Raw genomic sequence first — 17,720 nt, 5'->3', positions numbered from 1 at the left:
TGCAGAGCAGGGTGTGACATTGTATTACTGGATTTTAAACTGTATAGGCACTTATTTTTAATGTTTTACATATCTATACCTGCAAAAGGGGCCAACCTGAAGTCATCTAGCAGGACTTCATTTTCTGACTAAAGTTCCACTTTAAAGGAGAACTAAACCTATCAATATAACTCACAAAGGAGAAATGTAGTTATAGAGCAAGTCTAAAGGAAAAATTCATTTTGAAAGCGCCACATCCCTCTTAAAGTACACAGAAAATCACAGAAAAATCTATTTTTTGGGGACTTTTTAAGCGCATACATATAAAAAAGGAGAAATATATATATATATATATATATATATATATATATATATATATATATATATATATATATATATATATATATAGATATATATATATATATTATTTTATTTTTTTCTATATATTTCTCCTTTTGTATATGTATGCACTTTTAAAAAGTCCCAAAAAATAGATTTTCTGTGTTTTCTATCAATATAACTATTTCTCAAAACAGTTACATTCAAGGCATGACAGGAATGAGAACTGTCACATTTACTTGTGCCCCCAACCCAACTGTCAAACCATGAAATCGCTGGTGACATAACTGATCACATGTGCAGCATCATGGCAACTGCAGATCAAACAGAGACCAGACGGCAGCTTCCTTGACTGTAAAGGATAGGAGGGTTTAGTTCCACTTTAAGTTGGCCATATACTGGTAAACTTTCATACGAACGTACAGGTTAACTTACTGCATGTAAAAAAAGAAAACCTGCTATGATGTCATAATGAGTACCTGTACAGTACAGACATATATCCATCTGTAGTATAGAAATTACACTGGCAAACCTTTACAAAAATTAGACCTTTTATTTGACCAAAAATTACAGTATTACACAGTATATGGAATGAATCCATAGACAAATATTTACATCAACATTTAAAAAAAGAACATTTTATAGAAGACTAAAACAATGTATTCCTCAATAAAAAAAAAAAATCTTTCTTTGAAAAATATTATAGCAAACAATGAAAAAGACCTACAAATGGCACGTTCACCAGGCCAATATTCTAGGGCAGTGGAAAGCTTAGGAAATAGTCTTTTTCAGGTTAACATGATTGATCTTCCCTTAGAGATTGCTGGATTGGCCTTTCTGTCCCATGACTCTCATTAATGAGTAGAGCGCTTCCTCGGAGCAAAGCTTCATCTACAACATAGTCGTTCCTTTTTATCTCTGAGGAGATAAATATGATCTTTTTTAGCAGACATGCATTCAAATACTATGTAACATCAAAGTAAAACAAAAAAGCATACAACCATACCCACACATAACGCAACAAATTAAGAATGCTATTCAACTGCCTATAATATGAAGGGAGGGCCTAAATTTTGGACGGTGAAGAGGACAGTCATTAAGATTTTGAGCAAACATAATCCAACTGGAGCTAGTTTTAAAGGAGAAGTACAACCAAAGTTTGTTCTGCACTCCTGTGACTCGTTTTCAGCAGACAGAAGGCTGAAGCCCACTGTGGGCTGATGTCGGAGAGCTGGTCTAGGCTCGGACAAGATCGCGACCATAAGGTTGGGATCCACCCACATGCCTGGACCTGAGCCGGTGTTCTGGCATATAGTGTCCTGCCATCGGATACTAAACGCCCTGTACTTGCGCAGTACGGAGCAGAAGAAGCTTCGCAAAATCTCCGAAGATGAACGGTGCCTGCCTGCCTGCGCCGTGAGTCGAGGTGGTAGCCCACCATCCAGGCGAACATAGGCTGGCAAAATTAGAAGCCCCCTGTCCTGCCATTGGATACTGTCCGCCCCGTACTTGCGCAGTACGGAGCAGAAGAAGCTTTGCAAAATCTCCGAAGATGAACGGCGCCTGCCTGCGCCGTGAGTCGAGGTGGTAGCCCCACCATCCAGGCAGACATAGTCTGGCAAAATTAGAGGGCCCCTCGCGGGCACGCTTCGCTCGCCACGCTTCGGGCGCTACGCTTCGGGCTCGGCCTCGCTGCACTCGGCTCTTTTTATTCCAACTCTATGTCCACTTGGATGGTGGGGCTAGAACCTGGACTCACGGTGCAGGCGCCGTTCATCTTCGGGTATTTTCGGAATCTGTGTGTGCTGTGCACAGCGGACACTATCTACCCATCGCCCCAGTGAGTGAGAAGAAGGAAGAGCAGGCAATGGTGACTGACAGTCAGCAGCTCTCTGCTCAGGGAGCTCCGAGAACCAAGTGATCAGCAGTATTTGATTGCTCGGTTCTCAGTCTTAGAGGCGGTGGGGACAGATGTAGCATCCAGCTAGGTAAGTATGATTCTTAAAAATAAAATACAACCTATACTTCTTTTTTTAAGAAAAATGAGATAGGGATTCAATGATCTAACTTATCATTAGGATGTTGAAAGGTATAGGGTTGTGCATAACTTAAATGATAGATTCACCTTTTAAACATGTTACATCCTCAACCCCCCCCACACTGTGACAGGGGGCAGGGCACACTCTCCCTGCACCTGCCATCACATTTTAAAAACAGCATGGCTGTGTGGGGCTCTGCCAGTACAGCTGCATCATTTATTCACAGGGATCTGTGTATGAAAAAAAAACAACCACTGCAGCAGACAGACATGGAGCTTTATTGAACTTGTAGCTGTTGTAAAATAAAAAAACAAAAACAAAACCACCGGTAAGGCAATGGCATAATGTGCTAGTATGCATCGAATACTAGCACATTACGAAATACTCACCTTGGAACAAAGCCCTCCAGCGCTGTGCTGTCACTGCTGAAAGGTCTGACATCTTTCCCCGGTCTTTCTTTTCCGGGTTTGCATGCTTCAGAGCCGCGAAGACGTCACTCCTGCATGCACACAGGAGCCTTCAGTTCTGGCACAAAGCTCTGAAGGTCTGGCAAGGTATGCCAGACTTTCAGAGCGCATGTGTCGGTGACGTAACTGGCTGCATCCAGGGGGAATATCTCCTAAACTGTGTGCATTTAGTAGATATTCATTTTACCTACAGGTAAGTATTATTATAGTCTTACCTGTAGGTAAAAATGACCAAGGAGGGTTTACTACTGCTTTAACCCCTTCGTACCAACCAGGGACATACAGTATATGCGGCCTCACGGAAGTGGGCTTTTTTCTGTGGGGCCACATATATGAGTACCTCCCTTTGTGCTGGGAGCGCGTACTAACGATCAGGACCTGGGACTGTGGGTTCTGTGGGTCACCTGATCGTTGCGGTAGCCTCTGATTGGCTATCACAGTGATCAGTCACTGTGAGCCCGAACCTGGTTTCCTTCCTTTTCTGAATGAAGAGAATGATACATTGTATCTTCCTTTTCTTGCAGGAGAGGCAATAAACAATACAAGTGTGTAAAAAAAAATTTTTAAATGTAAATATAAAGCTAAAAATTGAGAAAAATAAAATAAAAGGACCAAGGTTGCCCGGGTTTTTCTTAGCATTAAGGTCAAAAGGTGAAGATCGGGATCAAAGGTCACAGCATATTTTGTGTAGAATAAAAAAAATGTTTTTTAATGCAAAATGCTCACCATTATTTCTGGGCTGTACTACAGGTACAAACAACAACATATACCACATATGTGGTATTGCTGCGATCGGCAAGAGCAGGAGAATTTAATTTGGGTAGTACTTTGGTGGTAAATTATGAAAATAGCAAGAAATATACAGCTGAATAAAAAAATATTTATTTTTACTATTTTGGCCAAGTTTTCCTTAGATAATAAAACAAAAAAATAAGGAGATACCATTACCATTTACCACCAAAAGAAAGCCCAATTTGTTCTGAAAAAAACAAGGGATAATCTATCTGGATATACTAAGTAGTTGTGACGATATGTACAGTTTTACTAACACGTGTCAAACTTGCAAACTTGAGTTTAGGCATTTAGATTACCTGTAGGTATGAAAGGGTTAATCTATTCTTCTGGCTTTGTAACAAAAAGCCCATACAGAAGTACAGGCACAAAGTTGGAGAATGGAGGAAGACTGTGCAGGAGCCTGACATTGCACCAATGATCTGTTGATCAACAGTGCAATGATTTTTAAGCTCCTGTAGAAAAATTTATAAATGCACATTGCACAATAGTACGAAGTGTAATGAACACTATCAAAAAGCCAGGATGCCTATGTAAGAAGCTTCAAGTGGAAGCTGCTATTCACCAACACTCAACCTGCTCTGTGCCTTAGCCCTTGTACACACGGTCGGAGATTCCAACAGAATGTGTCCTATCGGACCGTTTTGACGGATATTCCAACTGTGTGTGGGCTCCATCGGACTGTTTCCGTCGGAATATCCGACGGACCAACTTTTCCAACTTGCCGGTAAAATTTTCCGACAAAATGCTCCGATCGGACATACTCCGATCATGTGTAGCCTACTCCGACGGACAAAGTGCCATGCTCAGATCAAATTCCTAGACCAAAGCTATTGGCTACTAGCCTGAACGTAGTCCCGTCGTAACAAAATAACGTCATTACATTATGTACAATCGGATTTTCCAACAACTTTGTCCGACCGCGTGTATGCAACAGTTTCGGACAAAATCCGTCAGACAAAATCCAACGGATTTGGTTGTCAGAATGTCCGACCGTGTGTACAAGGGCTAAGGGTCAGCTTCTATCTAAAGTTGGGCATAGGCTTATTGAAATCTGGGTGGGTCAGCGGGACCCATCTGAATTTCGATCAGTGTGTGACCCATAACCGACAGTCCCAGGTCCCAATCATTAGTACGCGCTCCCAGCACAAAGGGAGGCACTCATATATGCGGCCACAGGGAAAAAAGCCCACCTCCGTAAGGCCGCATATACTGTATGTGTCCAGCCGGTACGAAAGGGTTAAAGCTCTAGTAAACCCTCAACAGAAGTCGATTGACTTCTGTTTAAGGAACATGCTAAAAAGCTTTTGTCAATCTGTGGCTGCAGCCAAGCAGCTGTTGCTGCAGATCAATGTATTCATGACAGCAGCAGGTCCCACTGTAAGAATATTATATTATTAATATTATAATTTCCGGGTGCGAGAAATTCCTCCATCTACCTCATTTGTGTAGATGGAGAAATCTGCAAATTTTCTTTCATTCAGGCTAAAAATAACTGCACATCTATAGCCTTCTCATAGGAGTATTTTGCTGTACCATGCAGATCCCCAAAAGACAATTCTCGATTTAACCAAAAACTGCACTTTATTATTATGTTTCAACAGTGTTACTGAATAAGAAAATTTTGTTCTTGAATATGAGGAAACATTTTTTGGTTTATGGTAAAAGCCATAGCATCTTCTATCTAAGCTTGATCTAGATCCTTGGTAACCATCCTGGGGCCCTCTGGTATTTATTATGCAGCCATCAAGAAGGTCTCCCCTCTGCAGTGCTGCCAGCTTCCCTCTTCCCCTCTCCCTCTGGCTCCAATGGGGGATGTTTCAGGATGAAGGGTGGGGGAAGGGGCCAGTAAATATTTCCTTTACCGGCACCTTCTTTTTCTGAATGAACACAGTGAGGTATCTGTACCGAGCGCACCTGTGTTCATTCTTAACTGAAGCATAGTAAACTATGCTGTTGAGCACAGAGCACTTCCCATTCCTTCACTGCTCAGGGCAGCGAAGGCTGCAGAGAAAGGGACTGGGGAAGCTCTGTCCTCAGTCCCTTTCCCTGTCTCTAAAAAAACCGACCCCCCCCCCCACCCCAAACAGGTCTCCTAAAATGATTGTAAACAAATAATAAAAAAAAATAGAACTGTAAACAATAATTAAAAAATCTAAATTGTAAAAAATAATACAAATAAAAAACTACTGACACCTTCCACTGCCCTACTGACACCAATCTCTGCTCTTCTGACACCAATCTCTGCTCTACTGACACTGTCCATTGCTCTGCTGATATACATGCATGTGTCATTGTGCTCCGGGGTGCACGCACTAATGCAATAGGCTACGCACACCAATGTGTACGGTCCTTTGGTGATGTGAGGGACCACATATGAGGCCCCCTGCATCATGTAAGTTGACCACCACTGATTTAGAGGGTGGCAATGCTGACACCTTGTGACCCCTGTTAGCATGCAGCCCTATGAAATGCAGTGCTAGTCAATTTCAAAGCATAGGGGTGACTATGCAAAAACAAGGACAACTGTGCATGTTCAGTTTTTCCTTGGAGTGCATGAAAATACGGAAAAAAACACACCTGAGCAATATATGCTGTATGTTGTAAATTGAACATGAGATAAGTATCATGAGATCACATAGGGCCCATGGCAAACACTTCTGAAGAACTTTGAAGTCCTTTAACAAATCCTCTCTACCCCCTTAATGCAGCATGCCATGTTTAATACTTCTTCCCCATTCCAGAGATCTTCATATATGGCTCTGCACAGCACTGCCCAGCTTTTTTACAGAAAGTGTCAGTGTTCCTTTTCTTGACGCTCATGCTCACCATGGCCCTATTCATTGCTATAGGAGAGGTGTATTCTGCAGGTTGGCTAATGACATGGACCTTACTTGTTCATAATGTACATTAAATAACAAAAAATGATTGTGCTGTCATATCAGTGTAGATATGAGGAGTGGTATCTTTAACCAGCAATTAATTTACAAAGCAACAGTTCCCCCATACTGCCTTCAGGTGCACTCATTAAGTATACCTTACCTGGAAGTTTTAAATGCTTGCAGCATGTGTTACATTGGTGGTTGGCACAGAAGTTTTTAATGGCATCATCCCCGAGGTTGGCTGGTCCAAATACCATGTCATTCGATCTGGACAAGAGTAAGAAAGACATGTCATAAGGAATAAAGTAAGTAAGAAAGGAACCATAAACTGGCTTAAGACCATTTCCATTTCAGCACAGTATGGGTCTATTCATAAATAATTTGCTGGACGAATGTCACAGGTATTCTCCAAGCCGTAATAAATGTTTCATATGAACGTCAGCTCCATCCATTGGAGATAATGCAGTACTTTCCTAATTGAAGTATTTAAAAAGAAAAATACCACATTATGGCCATTCGATGGATCATATGAACTAATCATATTAGTGAAAATATGGGGAAAATTTGGTACACCTGGTTGAATACTTATCCAGTTTTTTTGTTTTTTTTATAATAATTTGTATGTGTTTTAGTGTCTTGTTGTTATAATCAAGTGACAAGGGAAAGATAATGCCAGTTGAAGGCAATGCAACAGAAAGTCTTCTCTCAATGTGTATATTAGATATAACAAGGTTACTAGTCTTAAGTGAGATATTTCTGTTTCAACACAAACAATAGCATGTAACTATCTAAATTAAAGTTAGCTAAAATCCTAGCAATGTACTGCATATGAGTGTACAGAAGATATTTTTTTCAGTCCAGTAACACTCAAACCATAGTTATACCCCTAAATGCTACCCTTTAGGTGTGGTGGTTGCATTTGTTTCCTTTGTTCAGAAAAATTATTTCCTTTATTTTCACCTAGTTATTCTGTAAGTAACACACTTGTCGGCGAGGCCAAGAGAACGTAGGACACTTATTGCATCCTGGGGTGCCATCGGCAGGTTTTCAGTCCACAGCTGGTGTGAGCACCACTCTCGGAGGTAGTAATAGAATATCAGTTCCACCTTAGCATGCACAAATAATTTGCACAGCACATTATCCTGCTCTCCATTGCTTAGTCGGGGATCAGTTTTGGAATAGGCCACCAGTGAAAGTAAGGGACAAGTCTAGAGTGCTTTTCTAATGCTTTACTTTGTGCGACTGTAGTACACACAATTCCAGAGGCGGATATTAGCACTTCTTATAGTGGACAGTCTTTCGTCCTTTTCCTATCCCTAAGCCCAACTGGTAGAAACAGAACTCCAAGGCATTTCCCAGCCAGGGAATACTATGTTCATGGTAGGCTATATAGCTGCAGCCAAGTCTCCACCATATCTCATAGGGGCCAGACCCAAATACTCCATGCCTCTCCACTGACTGTATACCTGAACTCCCCTCTGGCTAAAGCACACCTATATATATGTTAGGAAAGGGCGCCACCTAGTGGCAGGACACAGAGACCCCACCTCCTTACACCTGTCCTGTCCTAGGGTGAAAATGTATTCAGAGAGGAGCAACGCTGCCACCCTAGGCTGCTCTCCTGATTGAGATTCCAGTTCCGTGCACAGGAAGGTACAAGGACAACATACTTCTGACAAGATCAACAGATATTTTATGTACTAGCATAAAATGTTGTTAACCAAAAAAAAAACAAAAAAAACAGCCACCACATCTATGGACCGGTAGACCACAATATATTAAATTTTTGTTCTTGGGTTTAGATACCATTGAAATATATGTCATTATATGCTATTAGGTTTGCAGTTAAACAGTACTGACCAGTGGCGGCCCGTCTATAGGGGATGTATGGGCACACCCCCCCCCCCAGTCGGGTGCAGGACACAGTGCACTATGGGAAGCAATGACGCCAATGCAATCACGTGATTGCAGACTAGACACTTAATTTGCAGGGTTTTCTGCTGCTTTGTGGTGCTATGCAGTGCACCTCTACACTCTCATAGTGTCATTCTCCTTGCTGTATGTTGCTTGGCACCGCCGTAGAACGTGGGCGGTGCTTTCCGCTCTGATGTCACTTCCGGTTTCTCTCTGCCAGTGAGAAGCTGGAAGTAATGTTGCCGCAGCTTGGATGGAATGCAGGCCCGAGCGAGGCCTAGTTGAAGATGCTGCTGCTGGGAGAACAGGAAAACTTGGAGAAGTGACAGATCGGAGGACATGCCAGGACATTTAACGCCTCATCTTCATCATCCTCCCACTGACCGTTGGACAATGAAGAGGAAGAAAGGTAGGTGCAGGCTGTGTACAGGGGGCAGAGTAGGGTTGTCACCTGTCCAGTTTTGACCCAGACAGTCTGGGTTTTGACACATGTGCCCAGGTTTCCACCTGCTGGAAACCCGGGCACAGATTCCACGGTCCTATGGCCAGTGGCAGGCAGATCTCTGTCCATGGCCGCAACATCTAAAGGGGCTGCGCGCATCATCCTGTGCCCGCTATCACTATCACACAGCGGTGCGCTCTGAGCCAGCGGGTGCCCTGCGATTGGCCGAACGGGCCATGTGCGGGACAGGGCGGGCCGAGCGGCAAACATGGGGGTCTGTGAATAGCCCTGCGGAGCTGGTGCTGGTCATGTGTGGAGGTGGGGGTGGGGGCGGTACTGCACTGTGGATTTGATAATCGCGCCTGCTTGCTCCCGGAGTCCTGCCTCACGATGTGTGTCTCCTGAGGTCTCATCTGCTCTGTCAGCTTACCCTCCTCCTCTGTGTCACCCCTCTTCCTCTGTGTCATCCCCCTCCCTCTGTATCACCCCCTCCTCCTCTGTGTCACCCCCTTCCTCTATCACCCCCTCCTGTGTCACCCCCCTCCTCCTCTGTGTCATTCCCCCTCCGTGTAACCCCCCTCCTCTGTATCACCCCCTCCTGTGTCACCCCCTCCTCATCTGTGTCACCCCCCCTCCTCTGTGTCACCCCATTCCTCTGTATCACCCCCTCCTGTGTCACCCCCTCCTCTGTCACCCCCCTTCCTCTGTATCACCCTCTCCTCCTCTGTGTCACCCCCCTCCTCTATGTCACCCCCCTTCCTCTCTATCACCCCCTCCTGTGTCACATCCTCCTTATCTGTGTCACCCCCTCCTCTGTGTCACCCCCTTCCTCTGTATCACCCCTCCTCTGTGTCACCCCCCTTTCTCTCTGTCACCCCCCTTTCTCTCTATCACCCCCTCCTGTGTCACCCCCTCCTCCTCTGTGTCACCCCCTCCTGTGTCTCCCCCTCCTCCTCTGTGTCACCCCCTCCTCCTCTGTGTCACCCTCCTTCATCTGTGTCACCCCCTTCCTCTGTCACTCCCTTCTTCTGTATCACCCTCTCCTGTGTCACTCCCTCCTCCTCTATGTCACCCCCTCCTGTGTCACTCCCCCTCCTCTGTCACCCCCTACTTCTCCGTGTCACCCCCTCCTCCTCTGTGTCACTCCCCCTTACTCTGTATCACCCCCTCCTGTGTCACCCCCTCCTCCTCTGTGTCACCTCCCTTCCTCTGTATCACCCTGTTATGTCCCTTTGACACAGGGTCTCTCAGGGTGTTGCTAGCAATGCTGCCAGTGTCTGCTCAGCAAGTTACACACAGGCTGGATGGACTTCTTAACCAGGGAAGAGTTTATTACTCACTCAAAATGCGATGTACATTTTTTACATGGAGGATTAATATAAACAGATCTCCCTCTCAGTATCATGCTGCTGCTTTCAGTCCCACACACACTGTGCATGACTTCCTGGTATAGCCCCTCCCTCAGCATGCATCAGGAGAAAGGGGTTAAGGATCACAGTGATTCTGCATAAACATTACACCTCCTCTTTTTCTCGAAGAAAAAGAATAAAACATAAAATATATATATATATATATATATATATATATATATATATATAACAAGAGAAAAATTACACAACACATAAAGAACAAGGCAAACAGGATCAGTTCAGCAAGTAGTATCTTCAACACAGTCCTGTGGCTCCCGCAGCACTTCAGGAGCCCTTTTTCTCAGTTTCCTATCCCGTAAGATTTCAGTGCTTTGCCAAAGAGCAGTCTGATGTCTTTAGCGGGCAGACTTACGAAGTGGCACAGCACTGGAAGGGATAGAGTCGGTCAAGGGTTCTGGAGATGTCAGTGGGTGTCCAACAGACCAATCAGTCTCTGCGACTCCAGGCACATGTCCGGACTCCTCAGGAATATGGTCACTGTTGTGAACTTGTGGGATCATGCCAGACACCATGCCATATGTCACTAGTAGAGCCCTGAGTAGACTCTGGTGGTTGGTTAGAAAGAGGGGTCGGGTTTGTTTCTAGTGGTCGGCAAATGAGCTTCCTCAATTGTGAAAGGTGTCGTCGAACATAAACACCATTCTCCAGGCAAACAAGGTACATTCTTCTATCAAGAGGTCCATCAATTATGCCAGGAAGCCAATGAGGCAAACCTCTGTAACTCCAAAACCATACAAGATCACCGGCACGGAATCCAGGATGGCCTGGTGGAGGAGGTGTTGGTGACTTTTCCTGTGGACGGACTAAATCCAGTTTGGTGCGGAGATGCCTGCCAAACATAAGAAAAGCAGGGGACAGCCCATTAGTAGCGTGTTTTGTGTTTGTGTTTTGTGTACAGGGTCAAGAAGTCCAGCATCTTCTACTCTGACAGTCCGATCTGGTCCAGAGTGGACAGTAAGTGCTTCTTAAACGTCTGCACAAACCGTTCTGCCAGCCCATTCGAGGCTGGGTGATAAGGAGCTGTTTTGTAGTGTTGGATGATCAAGGCACTGAGGAAGGATTGAAACTCATGCAATGTAAATTGAGTTCCATTGTCCGAGACTATGGCTGTTGGCAAGCCATCCTGAGCAAAGAGCTTCCTTAAGACTAGAATGGTAGCAGCTGAGGTAGTAGAAGGCATTTGAAATACCTCCGGCCATTTTGAATGTGCATCTACCATGATCAAATACATTTTACCCTGGATTGGGCCAGCAAAATCAAGATGGTGTCTTGACCATGGGTCTGTCGGCCACGGCCAAGGTAGCAGGGTTCATTTCTTTTGGGGTCGCTGAGCTTGACAGCACTCAGGACATTGAGCCACATAATCTTCAATTGCTTTATCCATTTGTGGACACCAAACATAGCTCCGGGCTCGCTGCTTCATGCGCACCACGCCAGGATGGCCTTCATGCAGTATCCTTAGCATGGTTGGTTGCAAACACTGAGGTATAATCACTCTATTGCCCCACTGTAGGCAACCAGCATTAGTCACAAGCTCACATTTTCTGGTAATGTACGGACGAAATTCACCTGGGCCATCCAGCCTGAACATACGAGAATATCAGAGACAGGATGGGATCTGCGGCTGTATGTCTGGCAATTAGGGAGGTGGACATACAGGACCGTGGCCTGTGTATTTCCACTATGCGTATGTCTCCAGGTGGGTGGTCTCCAATTGGCAATCTGGAAAATGCATCTGCATTGCCATGGGCCTCGTGGGAGCGGTATCTGATAGAATAAGTATAACCTCCCAAGAATAAAGCATACCTTTGTAAGCGAGATGCGATTGTTGTAGAAATTATTTTCTCAGGATTCAGTATGGACAACAGAGGTTTGTGGTCAGTGATAAGTGTGAACTCCCATCCATAGATGTATGTGTGAATTTTTTTTGTGGCCCATACAATGGCCAAAGCTTTCTTGTCTATCTGGGAGTAGTTTAGTTCTGCTGAGGTTAAAGACCTGGAGGCAAAAGAAATGGGGCGCTCCGTGCCATCTGGCATGACATGGGAAAGCACAGCACCCAGTCCATAAGGTGAGGCATCACAAGCCAAGGTGACGTGTTTCTTTAAATTGTAGTGGACCAGAACCTGAGAGGACAGAATGAGCTCTTTAGAAAGCAGAAAAGCTTCTTTATATTTGTCTGTCCATATTCATTTAGCTCTTGTATCCAGTAAGCAATGTAATGGGTAGAGCTGGTGTGCTAGGTTCAGCAAGAAACGGTGGTAGTAATTTAGAAGGCCAAGGTAGGACCTGAGCTCTGTGACATTCTGGTGAGTAGGGGCATGGGTAAGGGCTTTCACCTTTTCTTCAGTAGTGTGTAACCCATGTTGGTCCACAGTGTGGGCACAAAATTCCAGTTGAGACTTGAAAAATTTGCATTTTGAAAGATTGGCACGTAAACCATACCGTTGGAGTCTCTCTGGCACAGCTTCAACATTCGTTCTGTGTTCTTCATCAGTGGGACCAGTAATGAGCATGTCATCTAGTAAACATTAGGTGAAAGGTATGCATGCCAGGACCCTTATCCATGATCCGCTGCCAGATGGCTGGAGCTGGGGCTATGCCAAAAACCATGCGGTTATATTGGAATAATCCTTTATGGGTGTTAATGTTCAACAGATGGCGTGAATTTGGGTGTACTTGCAGTTGCAGGTAACCCTTCTTTAAGTCTATTTTTGTAAATTTTTGCCCCCCAGCCAGTGAGCCAAATAGATCTTCAAGTCGAGGCAACGGGTATTGATCCACAAGAAGTTGGTTGTTCAGGGCAACCCTGAAATCCCGACAAATTCTAATGTCTCCATTCTTTTTCTTGACAGGCACAATTGGTGATGCCCATTCACTTCTATCAACTTTAGTTATGATCTTTTCAGCCAATAGATGGTCCAGCTCTGCTTCCACTTTCTTCCGCAAGGCAAAGGGCACTGATCTTGCCTTACAAAACGAGGTGAAGCACCAGGCTTAAAGATAAGGTGGGCCATTTTTTTTTTTTACCGAGCCCAATAAGTTCTCAAAAACCTCCTTAAAGTGTGACTTCAGGGATTCCACCCAATGGTCTACCTCAGAAAGCAATGTACATTGGGCAATGGCAAGAGGGGGCATTCCCAGGGCTTTGATCCAGTCCCTACCATAGAGCGGAGGACCTCCTTTACTGACCCGATGCCTTTAAATCAGTCCATGAAAGGACAGACACAGCTGCCCCTGTATCAACATCCATGGAGAGAGGACAGCCATCGAGTGTGACATCCACTTTTATCGCAGGAGTGTTCCCAGCTACCCGAAACAGTCCAACATGCTGGACACAGGTCTTCTCATCAGAGCTGGAGCCGTTCTTGTCAGTATTCACATGAGATGTCTGTTTATGTCTACCTTTGTGGTAGTGTTCGGGGAGTGTGAGCTGTGGCAAACACGCCTAATATGACCAGTCTTTCCACAAAGAAAACAAATGACATCCTTAAACTTGCAAGCAGGTGCACTGTGAGAAGTGTTACCACAACGGTAGCAAGTTGGTATCCTAGAGACAGAAGAATTAGGGTGGTGAGGTTTAGGTTGATTTGGCGACGGCTGTCTTGGGTGTCGGGCGATAGCAGTGTGGAATATTTCCTCTCCCTGGCTTGCAGGAGGTTCAGGTGGTGCCTTCAGTAGGGTGGCATCCCGTGTAGCCAACTCCATGACTGTAACAGTGTCTGTGGCTTTCATCAGAGTCAAGTCTGTTTCTGTGAGTAAACGTTTCTGTATGGCTGGGTCGTAAAGTCCCATGACAAACATGTCGCGGAGAGCCGTCTGCAGGTAGTCTCCAAACTGGCAAGTGGCAGCTAGTTTACATAAAGCAATGATATAAGTCTTTAGATCCTCCCCAGCATGCTGCCTCCTACTGTAGAATTTAAACCGCTCTGCGATTTCTAACGGCTTTGGGTTGTAGTGCTCATGTAGACTCTGAATTAACTCAGGCAGGGGCTTAGAGGCCGGCTTGTCTGGAGAAATTACATTTCTGAGAGTGCCATATGCAGCCTGACCCAATGCTGTGAGGAAAACTGCAACTTTCTTTTCTACAGCCACACTATTTGCTTCCATATACTGCTCCAGCCTCTCCACCCAGGAGCTCCATGATTCAGCAGCAGGATCAAATGGTTGAATAAACCCTATGAAAGCCATATGTGCTAAAATCCACAATCCTTGTCGCCACTGTTATGCCCATTTGACACAGGGTCTCTCAGGGTGTTGCTAGCAATGCTGCCAGTGTCTGCTCGGCAAGTTACACACAGGCTGGATGCAATTCTTAACCAGGGAAGGGTTTATTATTCACTCAGAAAGCGATGTATATTCTTACATGGAGGATTAATATACAACAGATTTCCCTCTCAGTATCATGCGGCTGCTTCCAGTCCCACACACACTGTGCATGACTTCCTGGTATAGCCCCTCCCACAGCATGCATGAGGAGAAGGGGGTTAAGGGTCACAGCGATTCTGCATAAACATTACACACCCCCTCCTGTGTCACCCCCTCCTCCTCTGTGTCACCCCCTCCTGTGTCACTCCCCCTCCTCTAAGTCACCCCCTCCTCCTCTGTGTCACCCCCCCCTCCTCCTCTGTGTCACCCCCCTCCTCCTCTGTGTCACTCCCCTCCTCTGTATCACCCCCTCCTCTCTGTCACCCCCTCTTCTGTGTCAGCTCCCCCTCCTCTGTGTCAGCTCCCCCTCCTCTGTGTCAGCTCCCCCTCCTCTGTCACCCCCTCCTCCTCTGTGTCACCCCCTTCCTCCTCTGTGTCACCCCCCTCCTCCTCTGTGTCACTCCCCTACTCTGTATCACCCCCCTCCTCCTCTGTGTCACCCCCCTCCTCTGTGTCACCCCCTCCTCTGTGTCAGCTCCCCTTCCTCTGTGTCAGCTCCCCTTCCTCCTCTGTGTCACCCCCTCCTCCTCTGTGTCACCCCCCTCCTCCTCTGTCACCCCCTCCTCTGTGTCACCCCCTCCTCTGTGTCACCCCCTCCTCTGTGTCACCCCCCCTTCCTCTGTGTCACCCCCTCCTCCTCTGTGTCACCCCTTCCTCTGTGTCAGCTCCCCTTCCTCTGTGTCAGCTCCCCTTCCTCTGTGTCAGCTCCCCTTCCTCTGTGTCAGCTCTCCTTCCTCTGTGTCAGCTCTCCTTCCTCTGTGTCAGCTCTTCTTCCTCTGTGTCAGCTCCCCCTCCTCTTTGTCGCCCCTACTGTGTCAGCTCCCCTTCCTCTGTGTCAGCCCCCCTCTTCTGTGTCAGCTCCCCCTCCTCTGTGTCAGCTCCCCCTCCTCTGTGTCAGCTCCCCCTCCTCTGTGTCAGCCCCCCTCTTCTGTGTCAGCTCCCCCTCCTCTGTGTCAGCTCCCCTCTGTGTCATAGTAGTTAACATCTACCTTAAAGTGCTTGTAAACCCTTACAAACCACTTTGACCTACAGGTAAGCCTAGATTAAGGCTTACCTGTAGGTCCAAGAAACATCTCCTAAACCTACACAGTTTAGGAGATATTTACTAAAAGACAGGCACTGCTGTCTATGGCGCATGCGCCATAGACAGCAGTGCGCAGGCGCACTATTGCCGCTAGCAGCATGGAGCTGCTAACGGCGATATGCCATTAGTGGCGGCTCCCATGCGCTCTGTACTACAGGGGACAGCGGTGACATCGCTGGCTCCTGTGTCAGGTAAGTGACACATATTGGGCTACTATGCGATGCATAGTAGCCCATTATGCTTTACCTTTGCAGGGAGACAAAGAGGAAGTAAACAAATCAGGGTTTACTTCCTCTTTAAGTGTGTTAGGTATAGAAACAGGTAAGATAAGATGATCTTTTTCCAATATCTTATGCCCATGGTCAGCCGTATACAACCCAGATCAGCATATGTTTGCAGCGGGCATGGGCAGGTTTTTGTGATCAGCCACAGATAGGAATCAATTTTTTGCTATTCAGCGCTGCATTGATTTAACTGACAATTGTGCAGCCGTGCAACGATGTACACAAATAAAATAAATGTCCTTTTTCCCCCACAAATATAACTTTTTGGTGGTATTTTTCCTGACGGCTCCATGCCAGCCCAGCTGGGGATAGGCTCCACCCCCCATGCCTCCATGATGTAACCCATATAAATTTGAGCCCACCTACAGCCTCGGCGTTCTTCTTTTTTCCTCCTATGCGCAGGACCTAGGTGTGATCCTCTACCTGGCTGGTCTAAAGGGCTGGCCATCCGTCCATGTGTGGATTAGAGTGGACGAAATCCCTGGAGTCTCGGCTAAATGACCCATAATCCAGGGAGCCCTGCTGCTGGTCCTCAGGGCAGCTTTTGTCAAGGCTAACAGCCTTGTCTGGGGTCTGCTGGGTCCATGTAAAGTGGGCACTAGTGTTGGCAGAGTCTCCCCTATGCACAAAACAAGAAAGGACAGTGCTCATTGTGCCTATAGTAGAATATGCCATAAATTCCCAGTATTATTGCTGATCAAGATTTTAGGCTGGACTTTTCAGAAGTCTGTTCTGAAATGTCTTCAGGCGTGGCTTGATTTTCGGTCTATGTGTAAGTATGCTATAGGCACACATTTCATCTATCTCTGCCTTCACCGGCATACCTAATAAACACCTAATACTTTTTTTCAAGATGCAATTTTGTTGAAACCTCAAATAGTTGTTTCCGAAATGGGATCTCCCATTGCTGTTGGACGTTATTTCATCAGATGCCTTCAATCTCCCTGTGGTACCTCTCTGAAAACTGCTTTACTGGTGGCAATAACATCAGCCAGAAGAGAGTCACCATTGGTGGCCTTGGGGTTTAAAGAACCCATACTCGCGTACTTCCCAGACAGGGTGGTAATCATGTCAGTGCTCAAATTTTGTGCCTTCAGAATCCATATCACACAAGAATCACGGCACCCTTCACTAGAGGGGTCTCGACCTTGAGAGTGGCAGCAGACCGAGTGTCTGAAACTATCTGCAAGGCAGCTACGTGGGCACCAAAATATTCATATTCATGGCTTAATGACAGTTGAGTTTGGCCGAAGCATCCTGGCTTCTGTTTTTTTAATCAGAATTGAGGAGTGTGTAGCATTATCCCTCCCCTGTTTTGGCTAGTTAGTTCCCAGCTGTGCTGACATGGAGCCGTCAGGAAAACTGAAAATTTAATTCAAATACTTACCGTAATTTTCCTTTCCCGACGAGCTCCATGGCAGCACAGATCCCACCCAGCTTGGTAGGACTAGTTACAGAACCCCGAGACGGTAGGTAGGCTCAAATTTATATGAGTTAAGTCCTGGAGGCATGGGGGGGGGTGGAGCCTATACCCAGCTGTACCCAGCTGTACCCAGCTGCCATGGAGCTCTTCAGGAAAGGAAAATTATGGTAAGTATTTGAATTCAATTTTCCGTTATTTGCACCCCCCTCCCCAAAAA

The 17,720-nt window shown here is 45.9% G+C and overlaps 1 protein-coding gene across 1 annotated transcript in view; it reads right to left on the bottom strand.

Annotated features, from left to right (window-relative positions):
• Positions 1–839: 839 nt before the first annotated feature.
• LOC143963324 (transient receptor potential cation channel subfamily M member 7-like) overlaps positions 840–17,720 on the bottom strand; it is a 189,973-nt gene continuing 173,092 nt past the window's right edge. Inside the window, exons 38-39 of the mRNA XM_077472928.1 lie at positions 6,659–6,765; positions 840–1,236 (exon numbers count right to left, since the gene is read on the bottom strand). Of these exons, the coding sequence (XP_077329054.1) occupies positions 1,112–1,236; positions 6,659–6,765 (232 nt within the window). The 3' untranslated portion in view covers positions 840–1,111. The remainder of the gene's footprint in view (positions 1,237–6,658; positions 6,766–17,720) is intronic.

This window comes from Lithobates pipiens, unplaced genomic scaffold (genome assembly GCF_037356315.1).
Source record: "Lithobates pipiens isolate NorthernLeopardFrog02 unplaced genomic scaffold, aLitPip1_a1.2 Scaffold_8, whole genome shotgun sequence".
Classification (NCBI taxonomy): domain Eukaryota; kingdom Metazoa; phylum Chordata; class Amphibia; order Anura; family Ranidae; genus Lithobates; species Lithobates pipiens.
Note: the sequence above shows the minus strand (reverse complement) of the source record. Positions and strands in the feature narration are given on the sequence as shown.